General features: G+C 40.9%; 1 protein-coding gene across 1 annotated transcript in view; it reads right to left on the bottom strand.

The window, feature by feature from the left end:
• Positions 1-23,053, bottom strand: part of AKAP13 (A-kinase anchoring protein 13) — a 209,482-nt gene that overhangs the window by 136,547 nt on the left and 49,882 nt on the right. The window contains exon 4 of the mRNA XM_059482575.1: positions 14,856-14,900. Coding sequence (XP_059338558.1) covers positions 14,856-14,888 — 33 coding nt within the window. The 5' untranslated portion in view covers positions 14,889-14,900. The remainder of the gene's footprint in view (positions 1-14,855; positions 14,901-23,053) is intronic.

Genomic DNA, 23,053 nt, shown 5'->3' with positions numbered 1-23,053 from the left:
CGACCAGGTCTTAAAATCAAATATGTGGGTCAGTGCTATGACACAGGAAAGAGAACCATAAATTAAAAAAAAAAAAAACAAAAACAACTCTACAACCTAATGGAGCAGCAGTATTTTGTATTTTCAGAGGTTGTAGAGTTATGAATGTAAATTTTAGGAAGGTCTCACGCGATAATATCAGGCCAGACTTCCAGCTGGGGAGGAAGGAACCATGTAGCAAAAGTCTATCTTGTATAGAGTCAGTGTTAAAATAAAAACAGGTGCAAAAAGAAATAAATCAAGCTTTAAATTCAAGCATGACCAGTTCACATGCTGAGCTGAAAACGAAATACTCGATTTCAAGCAAATGGATCCAGATTTGAGCTGATGTTCAAAAAAAACAAAAGCTTGAGTTTTAACCTACAAACCCTTTGTGCTTTGTTTTTTTATATGTGTCTTTGTTCAAACCATTTCGCCCTTAAGGCATGAACATACAAAGTACTTAAACAGATTTAAAATGCAGGTGACACTTCAGAACATGCACCAACAGCACTGAGTGTTTAAAAGAGTATCCGTTAAAAGAGATTTTTCTTTTATTTAACTCAGAAGTACAGCTAGTCTAATTTTTTTGAAATCAAAGCAAATTGATACAGTTTTTGTGAGAAGGCACCTGTCTATCCATGCAAACTACTCACATTTCTAGGAAAAGCAATTTAATTTGCATCAATATTGCAAATGACAATTTGTATATTTAGTTATTCACAGAAAACCTAGTAAATACATGTAAGAACCTCAACACCAGAGGTTCCACATAACCTGAAATCTAAGCTGGAACTTAAACATATAGTTGAACTTACTTAGATACCTGACCTAATTTTGAAGGTGGAAGGTGGTCAGACCAGTGACCTCCAGCAGATCTTTCCAACCCACTTGTTCTACTCCTTAGATTTTAATTCAGTTCATTTCAGTTATTGTTTAAGTCTAGGGGGAGCACAAATGATCATCAGCTGGTATCAATTTAAAAGGTTCTTCAGCTGTGTCTAAGCAGAACTTCATGGTGGGAAGGTGTCCACCACCCTGCTCCCACCTCTTTTGGAGGATCCTTCAGCAGAGACTGTGGAAAACTGAGCATCTTATTTATTGGATTTTTTACTTTAATTTTTAAGTTGTCTCCCTGCAGGTATCACCTGAGTTAACTCAGTCACTGTGCCTGGTACAGGGCACTGTGCTGATGTGACCCCAGAAGCAAAAAACCCTTCTTCTTCAACACACCTCTCTACCTCCCAGTTACTGACAATTTCATTGTTCACTGCCAATTTTAATTTGATTTTTAAGTTATTCAAACAATGTATTTATTTGGAAAGGAAATAATGCACAGAACAAACCTCTCTCTTTCCAAGATTTTTAGACTTAAAGAAAATCAGTTACAAATGCAGCCAAATTCCTCCAACCCACATAGAAGACTTTCCAACAGCCCTATTGCATTCAGCCTCCAAAAACATTTTAATTGAAGTATGTTTACCTTTATTCATTTAATATTGTCCAAAAAATGTCATCTGTTCAGGATCACTGCCACACAAGGTGGTTATTATAACCCTTCTTTCATCCCAAATGGCTAGAAACGGGAGGCCAGCCTGCCAATATCCCTTTGGTGAAAGTACAGACAGATCAAAGGCATTCTCTGGAATGCTCAACAAATAAGAATAATTTAATTTCAAAACTGGTTTGGATCGACTAATATTTACTTGGCTTAAAGCCCATTGGAAATGAAAACATTCCATCGTGGTCCATTCATGAAAGAGGCCACCCTGTCCATTGTCTGCGTCTGAAAAATCCCTGGTCTCAGATGTAATGGGATGTAAAGAAGGTGGATGGAGCTCTTTCCTCTACATATATTCTTTTTTCCAAACCAGAGGGAGAAAGCAGGTCTGCCTCACCATGGGACAGGTGCACTGGAAAAGCCAAGCCTGATTTTGAGCTTTAAACTAGAAAAGAGCACAGAAAGGGATTTTACAGTGGTCCATCTCTGAAGTTCTGGCAGCAGAAATACAACTATCTCTAAAAAGGCCCAAATGCTGTCATTAGAAATAAACCCCAAAACTATCTAGAGAAGGCACCTGTTTGCCAGCATGATTTGCTGACAGTAGCACAACTCCACCTTTTTGGGTAGTGGTTCTTCTAGCAGTTGTGGATGGTGGGTAGGCAAAGCACAAACAACCCCAAATAAGCCTCTTAAAATTGACTATTTACCTTCAAAAGCTCTTTTTTTAAAATACATAACCTCAGCAACATTTGGAAGTGGCAATAAAGTAAACAAAACCTTTAAGCTAAAAAGAATTAAGATCACTTATGTTATCACCTCAAAAATACTATCTACCTTCCAAAAAGAAATAGTTGTTGTAAGCATAAAAAGACATCTATCTTTACCATTTCAAGCTTTGAAAAGCTGCCTGGTTTGGGGAAATTGGTCATCATTTGGGACCATGAAAACAGCCCTGGCAAATGCAGAATTCCAGATTTCAGGATGAAACCCATGAGTTTAGTTGGCAGTAGGGAAGGTACCCTGAGGGATATCAGCTCTACCAGAAACAGGTACACTTGTCAACAATGGACTGAAAAAGGGAAAAAATATTCTTAACATGCTAGCTAAGAAATTTTAACATTTCTGAAAACAAAAACAACAACAACAAAAAACAAACAAAAACCCCCCAAACAAACAAAAAAAACCAAAAAAACCCCACCACATACCAAAAAACTCCCCAAAAAAACCCCAAAAGGCAAGCTGTACTTTTGTGGCTGAAGCATTTAATTTCTAATCTGGGTTTCCCCCCATGGTACACACTGGGAATTTTAAAGAACATTACTTAAGCCACTAACCACCCACTGATCTCCACACACAGAATCTAGAAATACCTATGAAAATTAAGTGTGCACTAGATAACACTACTGCAGCACTCTATTGTTACTTCAACAATCTTCTTTTCATGAGAAAACACCAACAATCAGTAATCATTAATTTATTCTACCCAGAAAAGCAAAATGCAAAACTTGCTGCTGATCATTGACAGCAAACTGTGGCTGCATCCTCATGCAGCACAAACCTATTGAATAGGAAGTCCATTGGTTAGATGGGTTGGAGAGTCACATGAAGGAAAGCAAGCTTTTCTCCCTAGGTACTTCCTTCTAAGAGGTGTAGGTTTTGGGGTTTTGTAGATATGATGCTTTATGAAAGAGGCTGGATTAGATGAGTAAATGTAACCTGCCATTGTAACAAGTTCCGTTTTGTTTCCGCTACTCATAACATGAATCAGGCCCTGGTTGAGTCACTGCTTTACTGCATTTTTGCTTCTTCCCCTTTGGGAAACCCTAAACAGCTCCCAGTAGAGCTTCACCATACCCAGTACAGCACATATCACAGCTGTGGTTTCTTCCTCCTCCTCCTCCTCCTGCAGTTCAGGCTCGTTGGTACCTTTATTTATTCATTTTTAGATTGAGTTGGACTTGGTATTACCCCAGCTAGTGCTTGACACAGAGCACCCAGGATCAGGCTGGAATTCCAGCAGGAGGCAAGTCCTTTCACATCCCTGTGCTTTGAGTTTCCCCATCAATGAAATGGGAATTGTACTTTTCATCCAAATGGCTTTTAGAAGAACAGCTGGCTTTTCAATCACATGACGTTTTCTTTGGAAAGGGGGCAGCACTGACAATAATTAAGCTAGACAAAATCAAAGGGAAAGCAGAGACAATTCCACCTCAAACTAAGAACTGCAGAGGAGTCTGAAAGCAGCTGGAGCATGGAAAAGGGAACTGCAAGGCACCTTTAAAAATGTAGCAGAAATCATCAGATGAGGAAAAAAGTACAATGTAATTGTTTAGATGCTCGATGATCCATTACCATCTGGCTCTGTCAGTACAAAACAAGATCAGCAGCTAAACTTTTGCTCCCAGACAGTTCCCATATCTCAGCTGAGCACCCTGGAAGGTCCCTCCCATCTAAGGTTACTTTGGGTTGGTGCAAACTTGTGCTTAAACCCTCGGAGAATGACATCTGGAAAGGACACATGGACATCCCCATGCAGAACAAAACCATGTGCAGCCACACAGGCTCCTGACTGCAAAAGGAAATGGGAGCTCAGACAACTATTTTTAGAGCAAACATGACAGTGCTCTCATCTCCTGGAATAACCCTTTCGATTGAGAAAGGCTTAGATCCCAGTTTTTCCAGGTCTGAGTAAGTGTTCCAGCCAGTCAGCTGTGACACAGCACTATGACTGCTGGCTCCAAAAACCACAGAATGCTCTTCTTCCATGGCAATAAAATAACCTACACCCACCAAACTCTTGCAGGCTGCTATTCCCAGGTTAACAGAAAAACAGTTCACACTTGAGGGGCACAATCTGCGGATGGTCCTACCTCCAAAACACCCAACTTCCTCTCTGAGTCCCCTTCCCTCTCTGAGTTTGTCAGTGGATCTCAAATGCCTCAACCTGGAACATCCATCCCCTTTTCCAGATGTGGCCATTTAGCCTGCAGGCTCCCACCACATGGATAGAAAAGGAAGGGACAATGAGAGGAGGCCATTGGTATCTGTTACAGCAAGATAACAGCAATTATTACAGACATCCTCAATTTCACCACTATGGATTGACTCAGAGGAGCACTTAGTGGGAAAAAAAAGAAAAAAAAAGTCACATCAAACACAGCTCATTCTGCAGAACTCCAGGCCCCAGGAACAAAGGTAGGGCTGTGAAATGTGTCTGAACATGAGCAGCTCTAGAAATCCCCCCTCACCTGGAGATATCGCCCATGATTAAGGCAGTGACCTGGGTCAGGAGCAGGGAGAAAGATGGATGTCATTGGGGTGGAGTGTTGCAACCTCCTGCAGATAAAACCTTCAGGGAAAGACTCCAAAAATAAATAGAATGGCAAGCTGCCAAGTTTTGGGGCAGATTGTGTTCTTTTACATAGTCAATGACTTCAAACTCCTTGATCTTAAAGCATGAAGCAGAGAAGTTTTCCTAATTAAAAAAAATAAAAAAAAAAACACCCGCACAAAAGAAGATAACAAGAGTAACTCCAGTGGTTTAAATAAAATAAATATTTAAAAAGAAAAAATCGACCTCCAGATCTAACCTAATTTCCTTTTTAAATTAACAGCAGTGCTATTATTTCTACCAGTGAAAGGTTTCAGGTTAACAGCACAGATACTGAGCAGCTCTGTGATGAGAAAGCCAGATTTTGCAAAGCACTCTCTCATTTTCTGGAAAACACAATCACAGACCATTCTGTCTTGCCCACAGGCCACCAAAAGAGCAGAATGATGGTAGACATTTTTCTGCCAGCCCACAGAGCAAATCAAGGTGACACCTTCCATATTTCATTAACACTGCACTGAGCCAAGTGATCTCCTCTTCCAATACTAGCCACAAAGCCATGACTTGAAACAGACCACTTTCATTCCTCAAAGGTGAAAAATAATTTGGTCCAAAAATAAGATTAGCTTAGCACACTGATGGATAAAATGTTGACACAAGTACAGAGTCAAAAGACCATTTATTCAAGACTCTTAGGGCAAAAAAGAATTTGTGGGAAAACAAGGATATTTATGACAAACAACCCTGAGCTGTTGCCTCCAGGTCCAAACTGGCTCTCATGGATCCACACTGAGTGCAACCTGTACTAAAAAACACAGCATGGACACCCTCAACTTGCCTGTCTGCAGAGCCAACATTGTTAGAGCTGATTTATTAACAGAGCTGATTTATTAACACCACCTCATAGTCTCAACCACAACCCAAGCCAGTCCAGGTGTCTAATCCTGCAGCAGGATTTGTTGGCAAAGACATAAAAGGTTTGAGAAGGGCAAGGTGTGGATTTTCTACTCTGAACCAGTGCGAGCAGCACAAACTCCTGTGGAAATGGGTATGCTTCAAGAAATCCATTATTAGTGGCCCACATCCTTTGACAGAGCATGTCTCTGTCAGCCTCCAAATCAATCATCCCCAAGATGAGTCTTTATTGAGTGTCAAGATGCTATTATAACCATTACACACATATTAATCCAGGCAGCTCAAAGGAGATCTCTACAGACTGCCAGCAGAAATCCATCAAAGTAACAGGATCTCGTTAGTGCTGAGAGAGACACATGATTTATCTTCATGCAGAGATCTTCCTGACATGCCACTCTGCTGGCCAGAGCCAGGCAGGTTATTAGATTGGGCTGCTAATAGCTGATTTAGCTGTACCACTGCCTCAGCGCAGGGCTCCACGTGCTCTGCAGCACTCAGAGCATGCAGAGTGCATCAGCTCAGTGCCAGCCTGTGCTGCACACAGACAGCCTCACAAAACCAAACAGCCAAGGTCATTTCTAATAATGACAGCACACACAAAAACATTGTAAAATTAACAGTACAATTAGCAGCAAAATCAAACTTAAGGAGAAAAACAGAAAGGACAAGAAGAGTGCCATTCACCCTTTTGTACTAAATGTAAACACCCAGGGAAAAACTGCAACGGGGACTTTATTATTTTGGTGGATTTGGCAGTATAGTAAAGAAAATATCAATTTAATTTTCATTTATTCAGAGAGTTTAGTGTTAGCCAGGCTATCCACTTAAGGAATTGTGCACTTTCTGGCCTGAATAAGCAAGTATTGACAGTAACCCCAAGCCTCTTCCACCACAAACCCTGCACAGCTCTGGTACAGAGAAGGATGTGTAGATGTAGACAAAAGCAGTAACACATTGGAGTTAACCTTTAAATTATGCACATCTCCATGTAATGTCACAATGAACACAAAGGCAGGACAAAATAAGGTGAAATTTCGTTGTGGCAAAATGTCCCCTCCAGTAGCATCCAGTTTCTACAAGTACTGGTCTTTAAGGCTTTTTTTCCGAAATTCTGGAAACTACTTCAATCAGTTCCTAGAAAAACACACCCAAATTGATGTGAATGTCTTGCTCTGGCCTCATCCTGAAGCCTCTTCTGTTCTTCATTACATTTACGAGAACCGAACCAGGTAATTTTATAACCAGCTGCTTGAGTGATTGATAGTATTTCCTACTAATTGCCCATCTAGCAATAACAACAAAATTGCAGTGCTTAGGAGCAATAGCAGGCAGTCTGAATGTGTGCAGTGACTAAGAGAAATCCAGCTACTCTCTTGGCACCAGAAGGACGGAGAGAGTCACAATTCCTGGAAGATAAAGTACATATGATGACATATTATTAGAAGCAATCTTCTACCACTGGACTATTTTCACAAATAGCCTTGGGGTGTCTTAAAGAAAACCAAAAGAAAAAAAAATCAGGTTTGAACACTAAGATCCAAAAGCAGAAGAGAGCTGAAGGATGGCTTTTTCCTGGTACTTCAGCCTCCTCTACAGTACAGCAAAACCTTCAGAGAGACAGAGCTCAGTGTGTTCCACAGCACTCATTTTCCTGCCAGCTGCAAAATATCCTCACCAGTCTTTAAATTTTTCACAGCTACAGTACTTAGAGCTACTGCAATGGCTGAGGCACTTTTTAAAGTGACATTTTTGCCATTAGAGAACAGAAACCATTATAATCATTACCTTACTGATGAAGTAACCCTCCCCAACCACAACTGCAGACAGGTGAAACTTTTGTAATGTTTAAAAGAAAGACTTTGAAACATCAATACAAACACAGGCAGCCTTGAAAATGTGTCCTGCAACAGAACTGCCACTTGATGGCACTGCACAGCATCGAGCTACAGTGATTCACCATTATTTTATTTTCCACTTAAGCACAATATGGAATTGCTCTACTGAGCCAGGCAGAGGACAAACACTTGCAGGGAGATCACATCCAACACAGCCTTTGAAAGCAATAGGAAGCACTGCAGGCACAGTGAGGGAATTTGGGAGGCTATGTGAAATTTTGGCTTTGTGAAATCAACATCTTCACGAGCACTGCTCTCACATCAGCTTTGCTGTCTGAACTGCCTCTAGCTGAACAAATGACTGTCAGCACTTTGTTACAGGAAATACAGCAGGGGCATGTATCCTGAGGAGTGACATGGAAGTGTGTTTGCTCATTCTAAAGGTAGCAGAAGAATACGTCCCACAGTGCAACAGTAGTTCAAGAGTATTTTTCTTCTCTTAAACCCAAATGCAGACCTCCATTGCTTATTCCTCCTGAGAGAAGAGGAAGCAACACTGTCAGTGATGGTGGGAATGGGACACCATCTCTTGTGTCTGTCCAGGTACTCCCAGCTCATCAGCTACCACAAGAAGTAATGAATCCCAAACACAGAGCCCAAGACAAGTACATAATTTCACCCAATTTTAATACAACTCCTAGTGTGATAATATAAGGATTCCTTCTGCAGTTTCAGAAAGCAGGAGGAAGCAATCTAACAGCTCCCCAAAAGCAGATCATTGTCTCTGCTTTCCCACCCCTACCAGCTGTACCAGCTCTGGCATCTTCTGCAAGTCATAATAAAGTTCACACATAATGCTGCAGAGTAGTGGTGAGTTAAGGGCAGAATTTCAGAGAAGTGCTCCAGACTCCAAGCCAGACTGCTTATTGTTTACCAGCACTTTCACACCCACAAAACAGGATCACAGAAGAAAAGTTCAAATAGATAATGAGGGGAGGAGGGCTTTGAACCCATATCCAGCACTTTTAGTTTCAGACAATATGGAAGAAAGGTTGAGAAAAGGCCTCTGAGCTGCAATTTAAGCAACAGCTTCTCCTGAAGGAAGATGCTGCCGATGGTCTGGCAGCCTCATCCGACTTCTCCAGGCAAAGCTGCCTTCAGTAAATGCACAAAAATGACAATTTCACCAACAGCCCTATGCTAACATCACACAGATCTCATGAGCTACAGAATGTCTCTCTTAAGAGGAGCAAGCCAAGCAGTCAGCCTCATAATAACCAGACTGAGCAGAGTCTGACAGAAGCCAGAAGCAGCAGCAGGGAGCTTTGCCAGGGGACGGTGCTGAGCTCAGGTGGCAGCTGCCAGACACCCATTTCCACAGAAGGGATGGCTTCCTGCATGATGCAGACCAGAGTTTGGGAAGTGGAGGATGAAAAGAATCTAAAATCAAAGATCTGGGTGACAAAAACTTTAAAGATGAGGTCAAGCACAGTTTAGTGAGGAAAGTATTTTGCCTGGAGAATTAAAGCAGAGCCAGACAAGCTGCAATATACTCCTCTCAAAAAAAAAATCAGTTTATTCAGGCGCCCCAGCTGACTTTCTTAAAACCAACCAAGCAGCAGGTTCTTCCACAAGTAATTCAAGCAAATATTTTATTTGTAAAAGGTGCTCCGAGGCCTCCACTCATTCATTACTCAAAGACATTTTGAAGGTAGGGCAGAAAGCTAGTTAGTCATTAAGAAGAAATCAAGTACCCAACAAATAAAAGACAAGAGGTTTATCAGATCCTCTCACCACAGAGCTGAACTAAACATCAAGGCTGGCTGTCCTCTTGCCTAAGGACCTTGAGAGAAACAAAAACAGGGGCTTCTGTATGGTGACTTTCGTGAGAAATTCCCACATCAAAAGCATGTGTGGTATGTTCTCCTTTTTCTGCTGGGCTGACCTCAGATATTCAGGCATCTCAGTGGCCTTTGTCACCATACATGCCACTAAGCAAACAAATTCTGCTTTAGTAGAAAAGTAACTTAAGCACAGCTGCCAACCTCATGACAGCATCTTACTGCAGAACTATAAAAGTATTTCCTTTTGTCATTTTGTCCCCCTGGTAGAGATTTCTGAAGAGCATTAATCATATATCACACAACAGTGACACCTGAAATAAGAAGCCAGATGTGAGGCACACACAGGTACAACACCTCACTGCACGCAGTGACTCAGAGAGCCACAGTGCTTGGGACAGACACTGCTGCCACAAGCCATAAAACTCTATATTGTGAACTTTTATCTTCAATTCTTTAATATTAACTCAGAAGGTGTGTGGGGGGGGGGGTTAAAGCATGAACATCAGAGGGTAATACAATTGCTTTTCTCAGGAATACACAGTGCACTTCAGCAGGGCCTCATTCTATATGAATATGTAAGTGGGGGAGAAATATTACAAGCATTATCCTTTTTTTCAGTTTTAGATTAAAGCAGGACAAACTGGGAAATTTACAGGAGTTGTCCATTCATTAACAGAAGAGGACCTACTGTACCCAAACCCCAGGTTATATTAAGAGAGGGTCAATGTATTCTTTCTGAAGCTTTTGAAGTTCATACTTCATTAAGCTGCATGACATTTTGCCTTGGAAGTGGGAGCTCTCATCTCTATCAAAAAGTCTCCTTGAGAAACTCTGCAGGTTACACAGCTCCTAAGTGGCAGTTTAGACAAGAGACTCCATCCACAGACCTGATTAAAGACCAAAGCCAATGGCAGCACTTTTATCAATTAAGTGTTTGCCCTCTCATGCAATCACCAGTTATGACACATTTGGGTTTGTCACTCCAAATAACGTGGGCACACCTTAGACAAACCATGCAGAGGAGGAGTGCTGTGATTTAAAACAAGTTTGTTCCTTTTAATCTAAAAAGGAAAAAAGTTTACAGCAATACATCATGCTTCTCCAGCTGCTAATCTTTTCCATTTCACACCCACTGATCACTATCACCATGAAAAAATATTCCCGTCTTAAAGGCAGATCTAAGGTTGTAACCTTGGTTGCAATCAAGAGTAGATGAGATTAATGTTTCCCAACGTTTCCCTGCATGTCACCCCAGTGCTTTTCCAAAACATTCTTACCCAAATACTGCTCTCCAGTCATTTTGCTAGAAAAATAACCCCAAACCAACACTGATTTCAGAGATGAAGGAGATGCGACTGGGTTACAAAAATGATCAATAATTCTATAGAGACCCCAGAGCCAGCAAAGGCTGAAATCAGAAGCTGTGCACATCACTTTTGAAGGGAGATTTTCTGGACATTCTGTGCAGCTGAAGACACAACCATGATCATTCTTTCACGTGTGCTCCATATTTATTAAAGTTTGGCTGGAAATAAGGATGTGGCTTGTGAGTCTTGATCCTTTTGTAATTAAATCTCCTGCTGAATAATCTGATGGACTCCCAATTAATGATAATGTTTCTAAAAAGATCAACACTTCACATTTGCAAAGCACTTTCCCATGGATGTTAGCAACAGTGGAGTTTAATCTACATGACTAATGTAAACATCCTCCTCTATAAACAGAGAATTAATGAATCACAACAATAAAACAGCCACCTAATAATACACTTCCATTGTTCAGAGCATTGTTAATGCTTTTTTTTTCATACTCCTAGATGATCTGGATATTCCAATACAACAGTGACAAGAGCCAGGAAGTACCTTACAATGCTGAAGTTGAAGTTTTGACTTTTGGTGGTAGGGAGATACAATTTTTATAAAAACACGACAATCATTGAAGCATGCAAGCATGTAAAAAAACAAACAAAACTGAAGTTTGTGACTTCCTATCTCCCATCCTCCTGTTCCACCCCAGCCCTGTCAGCAAACAGAACAGCTTGGTCCTTCAGCTTTGAGACCCCAGGCTCCCTGAGCACAAAGGCCCAGGCAGACCCAGTAAGGTCTGAAACACTGTCCTGCATCCACTACACTGTGCCCGATAAGAATTCCCATATCAACAGGATGGAACTGAAATACAAGAGGGATGTGAGTAAAGTTAGTTTTGGACTGAATCCAGTGCCTGTGCATCAATAAAGATGTTCCCAACTGCAGTCTGAGGCAGATAACCAAAGGACTGCCCGGCTACAGGCACTTTTTTTCAGCAGCTGAAGAAATCAATGCATTGTAAGGAAGTGAGTTTGAACATTTTTATTTCAAATTCACCCCACAATATTCAGTCACAGGCTCTGCTAAGTCCCACCACCCTTTCTAAATACAATTCCATGCTGACATTGGTTGGGATGGAGCTGCTTGCCCCCCATCTCATGTGAGCATTGCACTATCGCACCCGAGCTAAACTGGGGAACACTTCCCTGCCCTATCTCTCCTGGCACCAGCTCCTCAGCCCCATGACTGCACTGCTGGGAGCAGCTCTCAGGGCCAGGGGAGCTCCTGAAACAGCCCCTTAGTGGAGGTAACAACAGCTCTGGGTGACACACACAGTGCTCCTGGGGGACAGGAGCCAGCTGCTGGCAGAGCAAAGGAGGAGCAGCTGTCCCAACCCAGACCTGCAACAACGCTGAGCTCCAGTTCCTGGCAACCTCATCAACAAGACAACAATGAGGCAAGGCTGAAGTGAGGCACTGAATCACAAAAACACAACACTCATTATTACAGGATATGTTCTCTACCTAATTTCTTAATCTTCACACTTACAAGGGCCAGTAGTCTCATCATTACAGGCTGTGAGCTCTCAGTGGTCACAAGCTCTGCAGAGGCAGCACAGATGATTTTTACAGAAGAGGTAAATAGAAGTTCAAGCAGCCAAAAGTGAAAAGAAAGTACCAAGAAGGATACAGCAGGTGGTCTTTCTTCCTTTTATGCACACTGATTTGAGTAATACAAGAATCTCTATCACTCCATTGGTGTGTATGTGGAAATACTATCTTTTCCATCACCCAAAAAACTTTGGCCTCAAGTACACTGGACATCTCAGGTTCCCAAACCCCTTTTCTTAATTATGAATTATGAAACCTGGGCAACCTGGTAATTACCAGACAGGATAAAACATGCTTTAGCTCTCTAACTGGCTTTCAGGAACTGATCATTTTTTTTACTTTTTCCTCCTAAAAGGAGCTCAGTAATGCTGCTGATAAAAACAACTATCTAATGGATCTTTCAAGATGAAACTCATGGCAGGTTTAGCAAAAAAATAAACAAAACTGCATAATCCTTTATCTAATATATTAGCTCAAAAGAGGAAGATGCAAAGGTGTCAAAAACAAAAAGGTCAAGTGTGGGAGTAACATATTTTCCTGAAAGCAGACAAAGATAGGGAAATCCTCTGACATGTCAGTATTGCCTGTTATTTCCAGTCATTCAAAGAGATGAAATTCCTTATGGAGGAATTAACAGAATACTGTTCTCAGTAATTTGAAAACAAGATCAAGGAGGCTGTATATGAAAAATGGAGTTGCCATCACTCTGAAGAAGCAATGTGGTGAGGTTTGTTATTTGCCTCCCAAAGGCCAGGCCACAAGACTGCTGTGTCTGCCTTTAGAAAAACAGAAATACCAGGAAGATCCCCTTTTCTTTGTGTTCTGCTGGCACCTAACAACTCTCAGATGAGCTGTCAATTAGCAACACATGGAAAACAAAACTGATCTTAAAATGTACAAAGCATTTATACTGAGAGCAAACAGAAAGACTAAATTTTGACCTTTCAAATTTCCTTAAGCTACTAACCAATTTTTGAAAGGGAGCTGATTTGTGTACCCACCTGGCCAGGGGAAGAGGAGAGAAAAGGGAGTCACTGATGTATTAATAATGTCACTTATTTGCATTGCAAAGAAACACTATACCAAGTGCTATACAATCATTATTTTACACCAGGCTACATTCGACCTCAGCCCAGTTCTCTGTCACATGGGGATGAGGACTTCCAAGTGTACCACTTCAGTATTACACATCCAATAAAGCCCCACACAAAACAGTGGGAAAATAAACTAATTCAGTAGATAAGGCTGAGAAAAAGCCTCCAGATTAGCAAAGTCATACACTGTTCAAATGATATGAGAATAATTTTGTTCTGCATTACACCATTCATGTGTTTATACTGTAGCAATTTCATCATATATTTGCACTGAAGTTCCATTCTCTCTTAATGTGCCCTAAGTTTAAATAAAGTTTCTTCAAAGTCATGGTACATTCAGTAGACTTGAGATTTAACAAAATTCAAGCAACATTTCGTTTCAAAATTCAGGATATGGTGTACTCCTGGAAAGCCAGTCTACAAAATCAGGTCACACTACATAGTATTTTAATCTTGCTTCAAGCACAGGCTTAGGACAGTGGGCAAAGAATAAATTCCAATGCAAACTTCTCGTTGGTAATTAAAGGTAGGCAAAATCTAAAGCTGTCATGGCCTTAAAGGTCAATACAATCCATTATTGACAACACACAACACTCTCCAAGATAAAGGCCTATCACCAGTCCTGATTGTTTCTCCTTCTTTCCCCTTAAAAACCACATTTGCAAGCAAATTTCCCTTCAAATTTTCCATCTTCTCATCCAGCTCTGCCCTGGCTGGCGGGGTCTGTGGGCAGGACCACGAGCTGCAGCAGCTCAGCCCGCTCCCAGCACGGCAATGTGGAAAGCAAACAGTTACAGAGCTGGCTGGCAGCTTTGGCACAGATTGAACACACGCTCACACACCCCCACACATCCAGGTCTAATTTGACAGTGCCCATGTTCTCCAACAAAGCTGCTATTCAGGGCCAGGGGGAGCTTGCTCCTTATGCATGGAGGTTACGAGCTCGCAGAGGCTGACGCAAACCATCCCCTGCTGCAGCCCAGCCCTGCGCTGCCTCCTGGTCCTCCCTGCCACGTTTGAAACTCCAAACAGAAAAATATTATCACAGTGGGCAAGCCCTGCACACTGGGATGCCCTGTTTTCCACACTAGCAGTTTCTTCTCATCACCTCTCAACACATCGAGTGACACGAGCACAGCCATGCACGCTTTGGGGAGGAAAAACAAAATGGGGGATACCTGCACAGGGACAGCATTAAATGGCTCAAAACCTACTTAAAACAGCCTGCTGGAACCCAGAGGAGCTCTGTGACTTACCTGAGAGCGTTACCACTGAGCATCTGCAACTGAATTAATACAAATAAACTCCTTAGGGAGCAAAAAAAAAGAAGTAGCATCTCCAAAAAGCTGATGGGAAGTGTTTTGTGTGAATAGTAAAGTGCATTAATTGGTACTCACATACAACGGAGCTTGCTGTGGATTTAGTTTCATGACCTCAGAACACTGAAACAAAAAAGAAAAAGCAAGTTTAAGCTATTTTTCATAAAACGGTAGGTATTTCTCTATAAGTTGCCTTAGCACTCACACATCCCTTTTTCCAATAAGCATTTTTTTCTCTTCCCCTTCATGTCCATCTCAGTTCATCTTTCCTCCTAGCAATCCTCACTTCATATCTGCTTTTTATGGCAATTATCAATCCTTAATTGAAATCCTTCCACCAATTCCCCCCTGCCCCCATGAAAAATCATTTATGAGTATTTGCAATTCTCTCTGCTGCTCAAGAAATCCAACTACCGCCTTGTCCAAGGTAATTTGGTGTCATTTTTTACCCCTTTCACTGGATTATTTGTTAAAAAACATTTCAAAACTACATAGAAAACAAACTATCAAAAATGCTCTGAAGGAAAAACTTCCAGATTATATGATTCTCATATTCTGATTGCATTTTTCATAATCAAAATCTACCATTACTCATCCTGCAAAAGCTATTTTAGTCAAGAATCTTTCCTCTTTCCGGTCTGTCCCTGGAATTTCTCTATAACCTGGTGAAAGTTTCTTATATTGAACTTTGAATCAGATGAACCAGAACTTCTCTTGCATTAGCTCCTCCACTCCAGCAGAAAATATTCAATCTAAACAAAAGCTCTAAGTTTTCATTTAATGTGTGTATTAAGAGATCCAGGATCCTAAGATGAAGGAATGCAAAACAATTAAAAATGGAATTTCTGCTGTTACTCATGTCTGCAGAACTGGTAATGCTCTGCAAATACTTCAAGCTCTTTTTAAAATAGATGAAATACCATTCTGCTTTTCACACCAAAAATGCAGGATCTTGTTCATACTTTGCTCCTTTCCAAATCCCACAGTTTGCCTTTAGTGAGACAGAAATTAAACCACAGCCTAAGTTCTCTTAGCTGATTCCAGCTAGCCCTGCTCCCTCACACACTCTCTTCATTTTACAAAATGTTTTTGTGCCAGTTGCTTTAAAATACCAGAGTGACCTGCCAAGCTTGTGCATCAAAACAGCCCCTCTGCAAAAGGTCCTCTGAGGCAGCCAGTGGATGGAGAGGTATTTTGCAAGAGTTTGAAATCAAATCCAATTCATACCTGCTTTTAACCTTGAGATTCCCCTTCTTACAGCCAGAACACCCTGATAGTTATGCCTGATAGTTTTCACTGTATTTTCAGCTCTTACAAAACTTAGTCAGGAAAAGAGGGGATTAGTAGCACCAGCGGCCATTTGGGCAGGTGAGCTCCAAGAACAGCTCTGAAAACAATCTTCACTTGTGCCCTACTACATGCCCCCGGCAGTTCCAGTCCTACTGAGGGCTCAAAAGGAATCAAAAGAAACAAAACCAAAAAATGCACAAAATCTGCCAAGCTCCCTCATGACCTATCTGAGCCTCCCTCTCCTGTTCTGAATCTGGGTGTCCTAAACAGGAGCATAAAAACATTCCCTAGACAAGAACATTCATTGTATCATATAGAAATCAAATCATGCTTGAAAAAAAACCCAAGCTTTCAAGCTCATTTCACATATGCATTTTTAGAATTTCTCATTGGTATAGACTAATTCCCTGTGAATTCAAACTCATGACAGTTTTTGTTGGGTTTTTTTTTGGCAAGAGAAGTGCACAGCAGCAGCAGTGAAATAAGGTGACACTGCTGAACATTGGGTCTTGTCAAAAAATCTTGGGAATACTTCCTGCAGGAAGATGTTTTCCCCCCTCTTATTTTACTGCATGACCCTTACAGCAGTCACTTAAAAGTGATTCCTTGGTTCATAATGTACACGTCATTCCAGTTTTTCTAAGGATGCAAACTTAGTTTTCAAGGAGCCAGGCAGGTTTGGAAGATATTTCATTTTATCTTGTTAGTTAGTTATTTGGCAAAAGCATAGGAGAAAATTGAGTGACAGATAAGCCTGAATGACTACTCTGAGTCAATAAAGGACTAAATTTAGGTTTCTAGATAAGTGAATTTCTCCACCCAATAGACAAGCATGGAGCAGCTTCTGAATTACTTTAAAAAAAATTAATCCAGTAAGAAGAAGAAAAACAAAAAGCAGATCATTCTGGTCATAACCTAGCCAAGATACACAGGGAACCTAACACAGTCAGTAAGTTGGACTTCTTCAAGTGTAAAAACAAGGAGGGAAAGGAAGCTAAACAGCTAAACTTTGTTTTCTCCTATTATTAGAGGGGCACATCCTTCAAGCCAATGCCTGCTCTGAGCCCAAAAAAGCCATTTCTATCTTTTTGGGCAGGAAGAACTTGCTATACCAGATACAGAAGAATGCACTGAGAATAACTGGCCCTACTGTGAGACCAGGATCCAGTCTGCACATGAACTGTCTTGAAAGCCAAACTAACAAGACCAGGTAAATATAAATCCCACCTTCCTTACCCAGCACCCTCATGTAAGCCCACACGTTCTGTTCTAGTAGCAGCTGCCTGTATTTAAAACATTTATGGTATTTCTCACAAATAGCTAAACCTTTTGAATTTCAGTGGGAGGTTTATCACAAGCTCCATATACATCCAGACAACTACATTGCAAGGTTTCTAGAATTATATTAGGTTTTCCACCTTAGGATAACACAGTGAAATCCCTTGTATTTGCAAATTGGAAAGTAGGACATGAACTGAAAATCCAGGTTCAAGTTCTACAAAGCAACAATGGTTTTAGACATTATAAAAATTTGCATATGTCAGTAAAATAGAAAGCTACTAGAGCCTTCTCAAAATGGGACAGATACCTTTCTGCCCTGTTAAGCACTTAAGAATTAATACAGTGAGTTTTATTAATGTCTCTTTTAGAGAACTTCTGTGTTATTTCACATAAAATTTCATGGATGAGGACAAATGACTGCTCTTCATTTCTCTGGGTATGGTAATATATGTCAGGGAAAGAAAGGAAAAAAAAAATCATTTATTTGCTTTACTGTGGTTCCCAAAACCTCATCCACAATTAGGGCCCCACTGGATACATGCTGTAAAAATGTCAATGCAAACAAAGTTTCTGCCCTGAAGAGTTTACAAATAAGCACAGGCAGCAGGAAGGGACACAAACCCCTCGTGCCAAAGCAATAAACCCTCCTCTCATCCACTGCCCCCAGCTACCACTAATTTGGCCATAATTAGGCGGCTTATTTCTTCTAGGCATTGCAGGCAAAGTGTGCATCATGAGGACAAATCTGACAGGGAGGTCAGTGCTCCTCCAGGCAAACCCATCCCATGTACAGTCTGCAGGGCTGAAAGACTTTGTACAGCATGAATGCCAAAATGCCTTTTCCATTTCCCCATCACACCCTGGTCAGGATTGCTCTTTTTGGCAGTGGGTTAAATCAAATGCTGGTTTCACTGCTCAGCTTCTGTGAGCTCCCCAGCATCCACTCCTGGCTGCCTGGCTCCATATGGAGCACATATCAGAAAGAAAACACTGCCACTTTCAAGAGCTGCCCATTAGCAAATTTATATTTACTTTTTTTATGAGAAAGAAAATCTACAGGATGACAGAAACAAAACCAACCACTCTTCCTCCAACTGAGCAGAACTGCAACAACCAGGAGAATGAGGAGTATTTAATCCACATGGTGCAGCCAGGAAAGCCTACCTACCCCTTTCCCTCTCCCTCATGCACTAAAACTTCAATTGTAAGTGTTTGAGTTTTTTCAAGCTTTTCAAGTTCAGTTTTTAGGTATTTTAAGTAAACTTCAGCTAGGCATATACTTCAAGTTTAAGCTGAACTTTATCTGAATCTCAGCACTTGACCTTTTCATTTATCATTTTAACATTTGATTTTTAGAAACACTGATCCTTATTTGCAAAGCTTTACCATGCACTCTGAGCTGTATCAAAGAAAAAAAACCAAAGCCCAAAGAAAACCTAACCCAATCTTAGCCACGAAGAGCTTGTGGTTGTAGGCAAGAAAGAACAGCCAGAAAACACATGAAGAATCTGATGGTTACAGATGGCATGGAAAGCATTCCAGTAGATAAACAGAAATGCAGAGAAAGCAGGATGGCTTTCCAGCTGTAAGTATCACAGCATTGCTGGGATGAAAGCCAAAGGAGGATTTACTTTTTTTTTGATGCAACAGAACTTAGTTTGTAAAAATTATCCTGTAGAACTGGTTTGAAGAAACTAAACTTTGATTTTAAGGCTCTGGAATAAAAATTCACTAGGTAGGCCAAACTATCTATATCCTATAGAAATTAGGAAAGCATTAGAGATGCTAGTTATCTGCAAGAGACCAAGACAAACAGAATTTATTTTATATATCTCTTTGAACAGAGATATCAATAACCCATGGTGGGGCAACCTGTCTTATAGGCAACCCTTTAGGCAAATAGCCCAGAAGTTGTGAAAGAGTTTAAAGAAATCCCAGGATTTCCTGGGAGCACACATTCACCTCCCTTGCTGAGCTGCATCACTTCCTTCTATATGGCTGCACTACAAAAATAAATCTAAGCTTCCAAAACCACTTCTCATTCAACAAAGCACAGTGTCCTCAAAGGCACTCCTGGTTGTACAAAATGTTAATTTATGAAGTACTTGGAAATATCAAGAGGATTGGGTTTCAGGGCCCTACAGAGCTGCTGCTCTAAACAAAACAAGATAAATAAAGATGGGGAAGTGGAAAGTGAGGGGAGCAGAGAGGAGACCAACTGCCCATATATAGAGGAATTCCTGCTGGAGCCATGATTTCATGCAAAGAGAACTAAAATAGCAATGTCTTTCACAAGTTTATTGTTCTCCCCTAGTGTCAGGGGAATTGCTAAGCTGGAATATTCCCTTTTTCTTCTGAGTGGTATATGACCTTTACTGTGTTGTATTACCCATCAGTCTCTTAATATTTTTGTTATAACACTATTCTTTGAAAAAAGGCTCTTCTTGGTTTAGTTTGGGGTTTGTTTTTGTTTGTTTTTTTCTTTTACACCTTTAGCAAAAACTCTGAAAATGGAAAGAAACAATGACTTGATGTTGTTTTTATTACTTATATTTTCTTGTGGTCTTTTTCCTGGGTGTATTCCTGCAAAGTTGAGACCTGTAGTAAGTTACTCTCACCTTGTGGTATTAGGCAAGACATGGGTTTGTTCACACACTCTGTTCCACAAGTTTCATTCAACACTGAATGAACACCAGAACTCACCATTCATAAAATGAATGAGCCTTCTAATCAGTGTAATCACTGTACTACTGCCCTGTCCTTAAAACCCATGTGAAAGGAGACTAAAAAAAACCAGGACAAAACCTACAAATAGCTTTGACAGGAAAAATAAACCCATAGCCCAGTTCTTCAAGAATATGCAGGGAGAAATTTGTATAAATAGAGTAGCTGCAATTTCAGTGACTAAAATAAACCCCAAGACAAGCACCGTAACTCCAAATGCAGAACAACTTTCTCTGTAGCTGTAATAATGCATGATTTTGTGTATCTGGTCAGAAACAGGAGGCTGGAGGCATTAAGAGAAGTAACTAATCCCAAATTTATTTAGCAGACACACAGGGAAGTGATACCACCAGCAAATGTCATTGACCCTGGAAAGGAGAGGAGCTGAGGAAACAAGAAACCCCATCTCAAACACAAAGCACCAAACAAGTTACCAGCATATTGTGTTTAGTATCACAGCTGAGCCTAGAACTACAAAACCTCCAGATATTTGTGTACAATCACCTGAGTTTATGTAACTCCCTGAACATGATGCTTTCTCACTAAATGGATTGCTTAGGAATAAAAATTCATCCCTCGTGCAGCATTTCCACAGGTGATACTGCTTCCCAGCTGTGTACTGTCTGCAAAGAAAAACATATGCTGCCATTCAACTACAGACAAAACAGGGTTTCTTGGGCACAAGGGAGGGATGAAAAGGAGGTTTAGAGATGTTTTGTGTTGTTCTGGATCTACCATCACTCTCCTCCAACAGCACAGAGGTAACCCAGCAACCCACCCGCAGGAAAACCAGACACACACACAGATTCCTTTCACAAAAAGAAAAGAAACCTCACAACAATCTTCTCCCTCAAGAAAAAAAAAAAAAAAAGGCAATTAAAGAACATCTCTAAGTGCAAAATCTGCCTAAAATCTGTTGGATTTTTCCTTTATAGTGTGGCATGCTTGTACAAGAGCCCATCAAGCAGCAGTGGGGGAGTTGCAGAGCTGAGCCACTCGCAGAGCTGAGCCTCACTGCAACACAAGCTAACAGAGCGTCACCAATTTAATTGACTGATGATTTAATAAAATGCCCTGGATATAGATTAACTTGCTTTGCTTAATGTGGCTCAGCTTCCTGGCAGCAGGAACTGGCACCACACTGCTCCTGGGCTGGGAGCTGGGCTGCCCAGGGGCTGCACCCACCGCTTGCCTCAGCCAAACCTTTCCCATTACCCTTCCCAAAATAATGAAGTGTAACACAAAGCTAAGATACAGTCGAGCAGATACACACACACATAAAAAATAAAAAACCTTTATCCATGCTATAGCAAGTCCCTAACTCAGCTTTGCTGGCCCTGTCTTACTCCAGAGCCAAACATCCTAAGTCTCAACATTAGTTTCTTCTTTTGGACCATTTCAATCTCATAATTGTCAAAAAGATAATCACCTGGATTACTTAATTCCTGCCCAAAACCTGGGAAGATATGAAGCAATGTTGGGTTAACAAAAGCAGTGCTTTCCCCATGTAGGGGAAGGCAGAGATCCCTCTCAAATGCATTTCCCTGCTCCATCCCTTCACCTATTAATAGGTACAAAAAACAAACCCACAAAACTCAAATCACAGCAGCTGTCTCTTTACAGTTCATATGCCCAATTTCAAATAAAGAAAGATACTGTAAAAGTTGGAAAAACAGAGAGTAAAAAAGGATTATTAGCCAGCTCTAATTATACAAACTGATCTCATCCTCTTGTCATAAGCCTCTTTCCTGTTTCCGGAATCTATTTGTGCTACAGAAAGACCAGCCTTTTGTAAATGTCCATGGATCATCAACACAGGCTGATTAATTCCCCATTTTACAGTACACACATACTGTCAAGCAATTCACTTGTAATCCGATATAACCCTGCCCTCACTTGTAAAATTTTTCCTCTAATATATTACTAAAGGCAAACAGTACTTAAGATACCGATTTGTAAAATCCAAACAACGTTTCAAAAGGAGGCATCATGCTTCTATAATAAAATAAAAATCACAGACCACATCTTCAGTTCAAGTAGCTACATCCTAATAAAGTTAAGACCTAACAGTTGACTTGAATTAAAGAGCAGCATGTACGCAAGAGCACACATATGTTTATACTCAAATTAAGTCCTCCAACAGGTTCTGGGGCAGCTGTTTCACGTATGCATGAGACTTTTATCTCAGGCTCAAATATTAACTTCCAGAAATCCTTAGCAGACATTCTAGCTGCCTCCTCAAATGAACAAAATCCAGTTTATACCTTCCTATGGGTTCTCTTGTTTGAATACATGTTTTGGCAGTAAACTGTGGGGAAGCTCTCAGTGAGAACCACCTCACGTTTGCGGGGGTGATTCTTGATTTTGGGGTTTAACCAGGAACTTCATGAAAATCCCCAGGTATTAAACTGGGCAGCTGAAGCATCATGCAAGTTACTGGTTATCTTTGAAAACAGAGATGCATTATGTGGGACAAGGTGAAGAATGGAGGGAGGCAAGAACAGGGTTTGGGGAGTATTTCACCCCAGTGCATACAAGGATAAAGACAGTGGAGAGCTGTCAACAGAAAGGAGATGCCTACAGCCTTACATGTGCAGTGGGAGTGAGCAAAGCCTCTAACTATTGATTCCTACACTTCTTACTACAGCACATGCCCTAAAACCTTCTCCACTTCACTATTCTCTGACTCTCCAGGCTGTGCTGTTTTAGGAACTATGCTGAGCAATGATGGTTTCAGTAAAAGAAACATCCCCAAGCCCTAGGGCTGAGCAGCAAGGCCCTGCTTCTTTCTGTGCTTCCCAAACCACAGCACTTGTAGTGCATTCCCAAAAACACAGGCTTGCAGTAGAAAACAACCCATGATCCAGCCCAAAACATCACACACTTTAAAGTTGACAAATATTAAATATTTCCTAGCATTTAAAAACCAGGTAGTTACCCAATGCATATTTTAATAAAGGCATGCACCAGCCTTAACTCTC

This window comes from Ammospiza nelsoni, chromosome 14 (genome assembly GCF_027579445.1).
Source record: "Ammospiza nelsoni isolate bAmmNel1 chromosome 14, bAmmNel1.pri, whole genome shotgun sequence".
NCBI lineage: Eukaryota > Metazoa > Chordata > Aves > Passeriformes > Passerellidae > Ammospiza > Ammospiza nelsoni.
The sequence above is the reverse complement of the archived record's forward strand: the minus strand, read 5'-3'. Positions and strand labels throughout refer to the sequence as shown.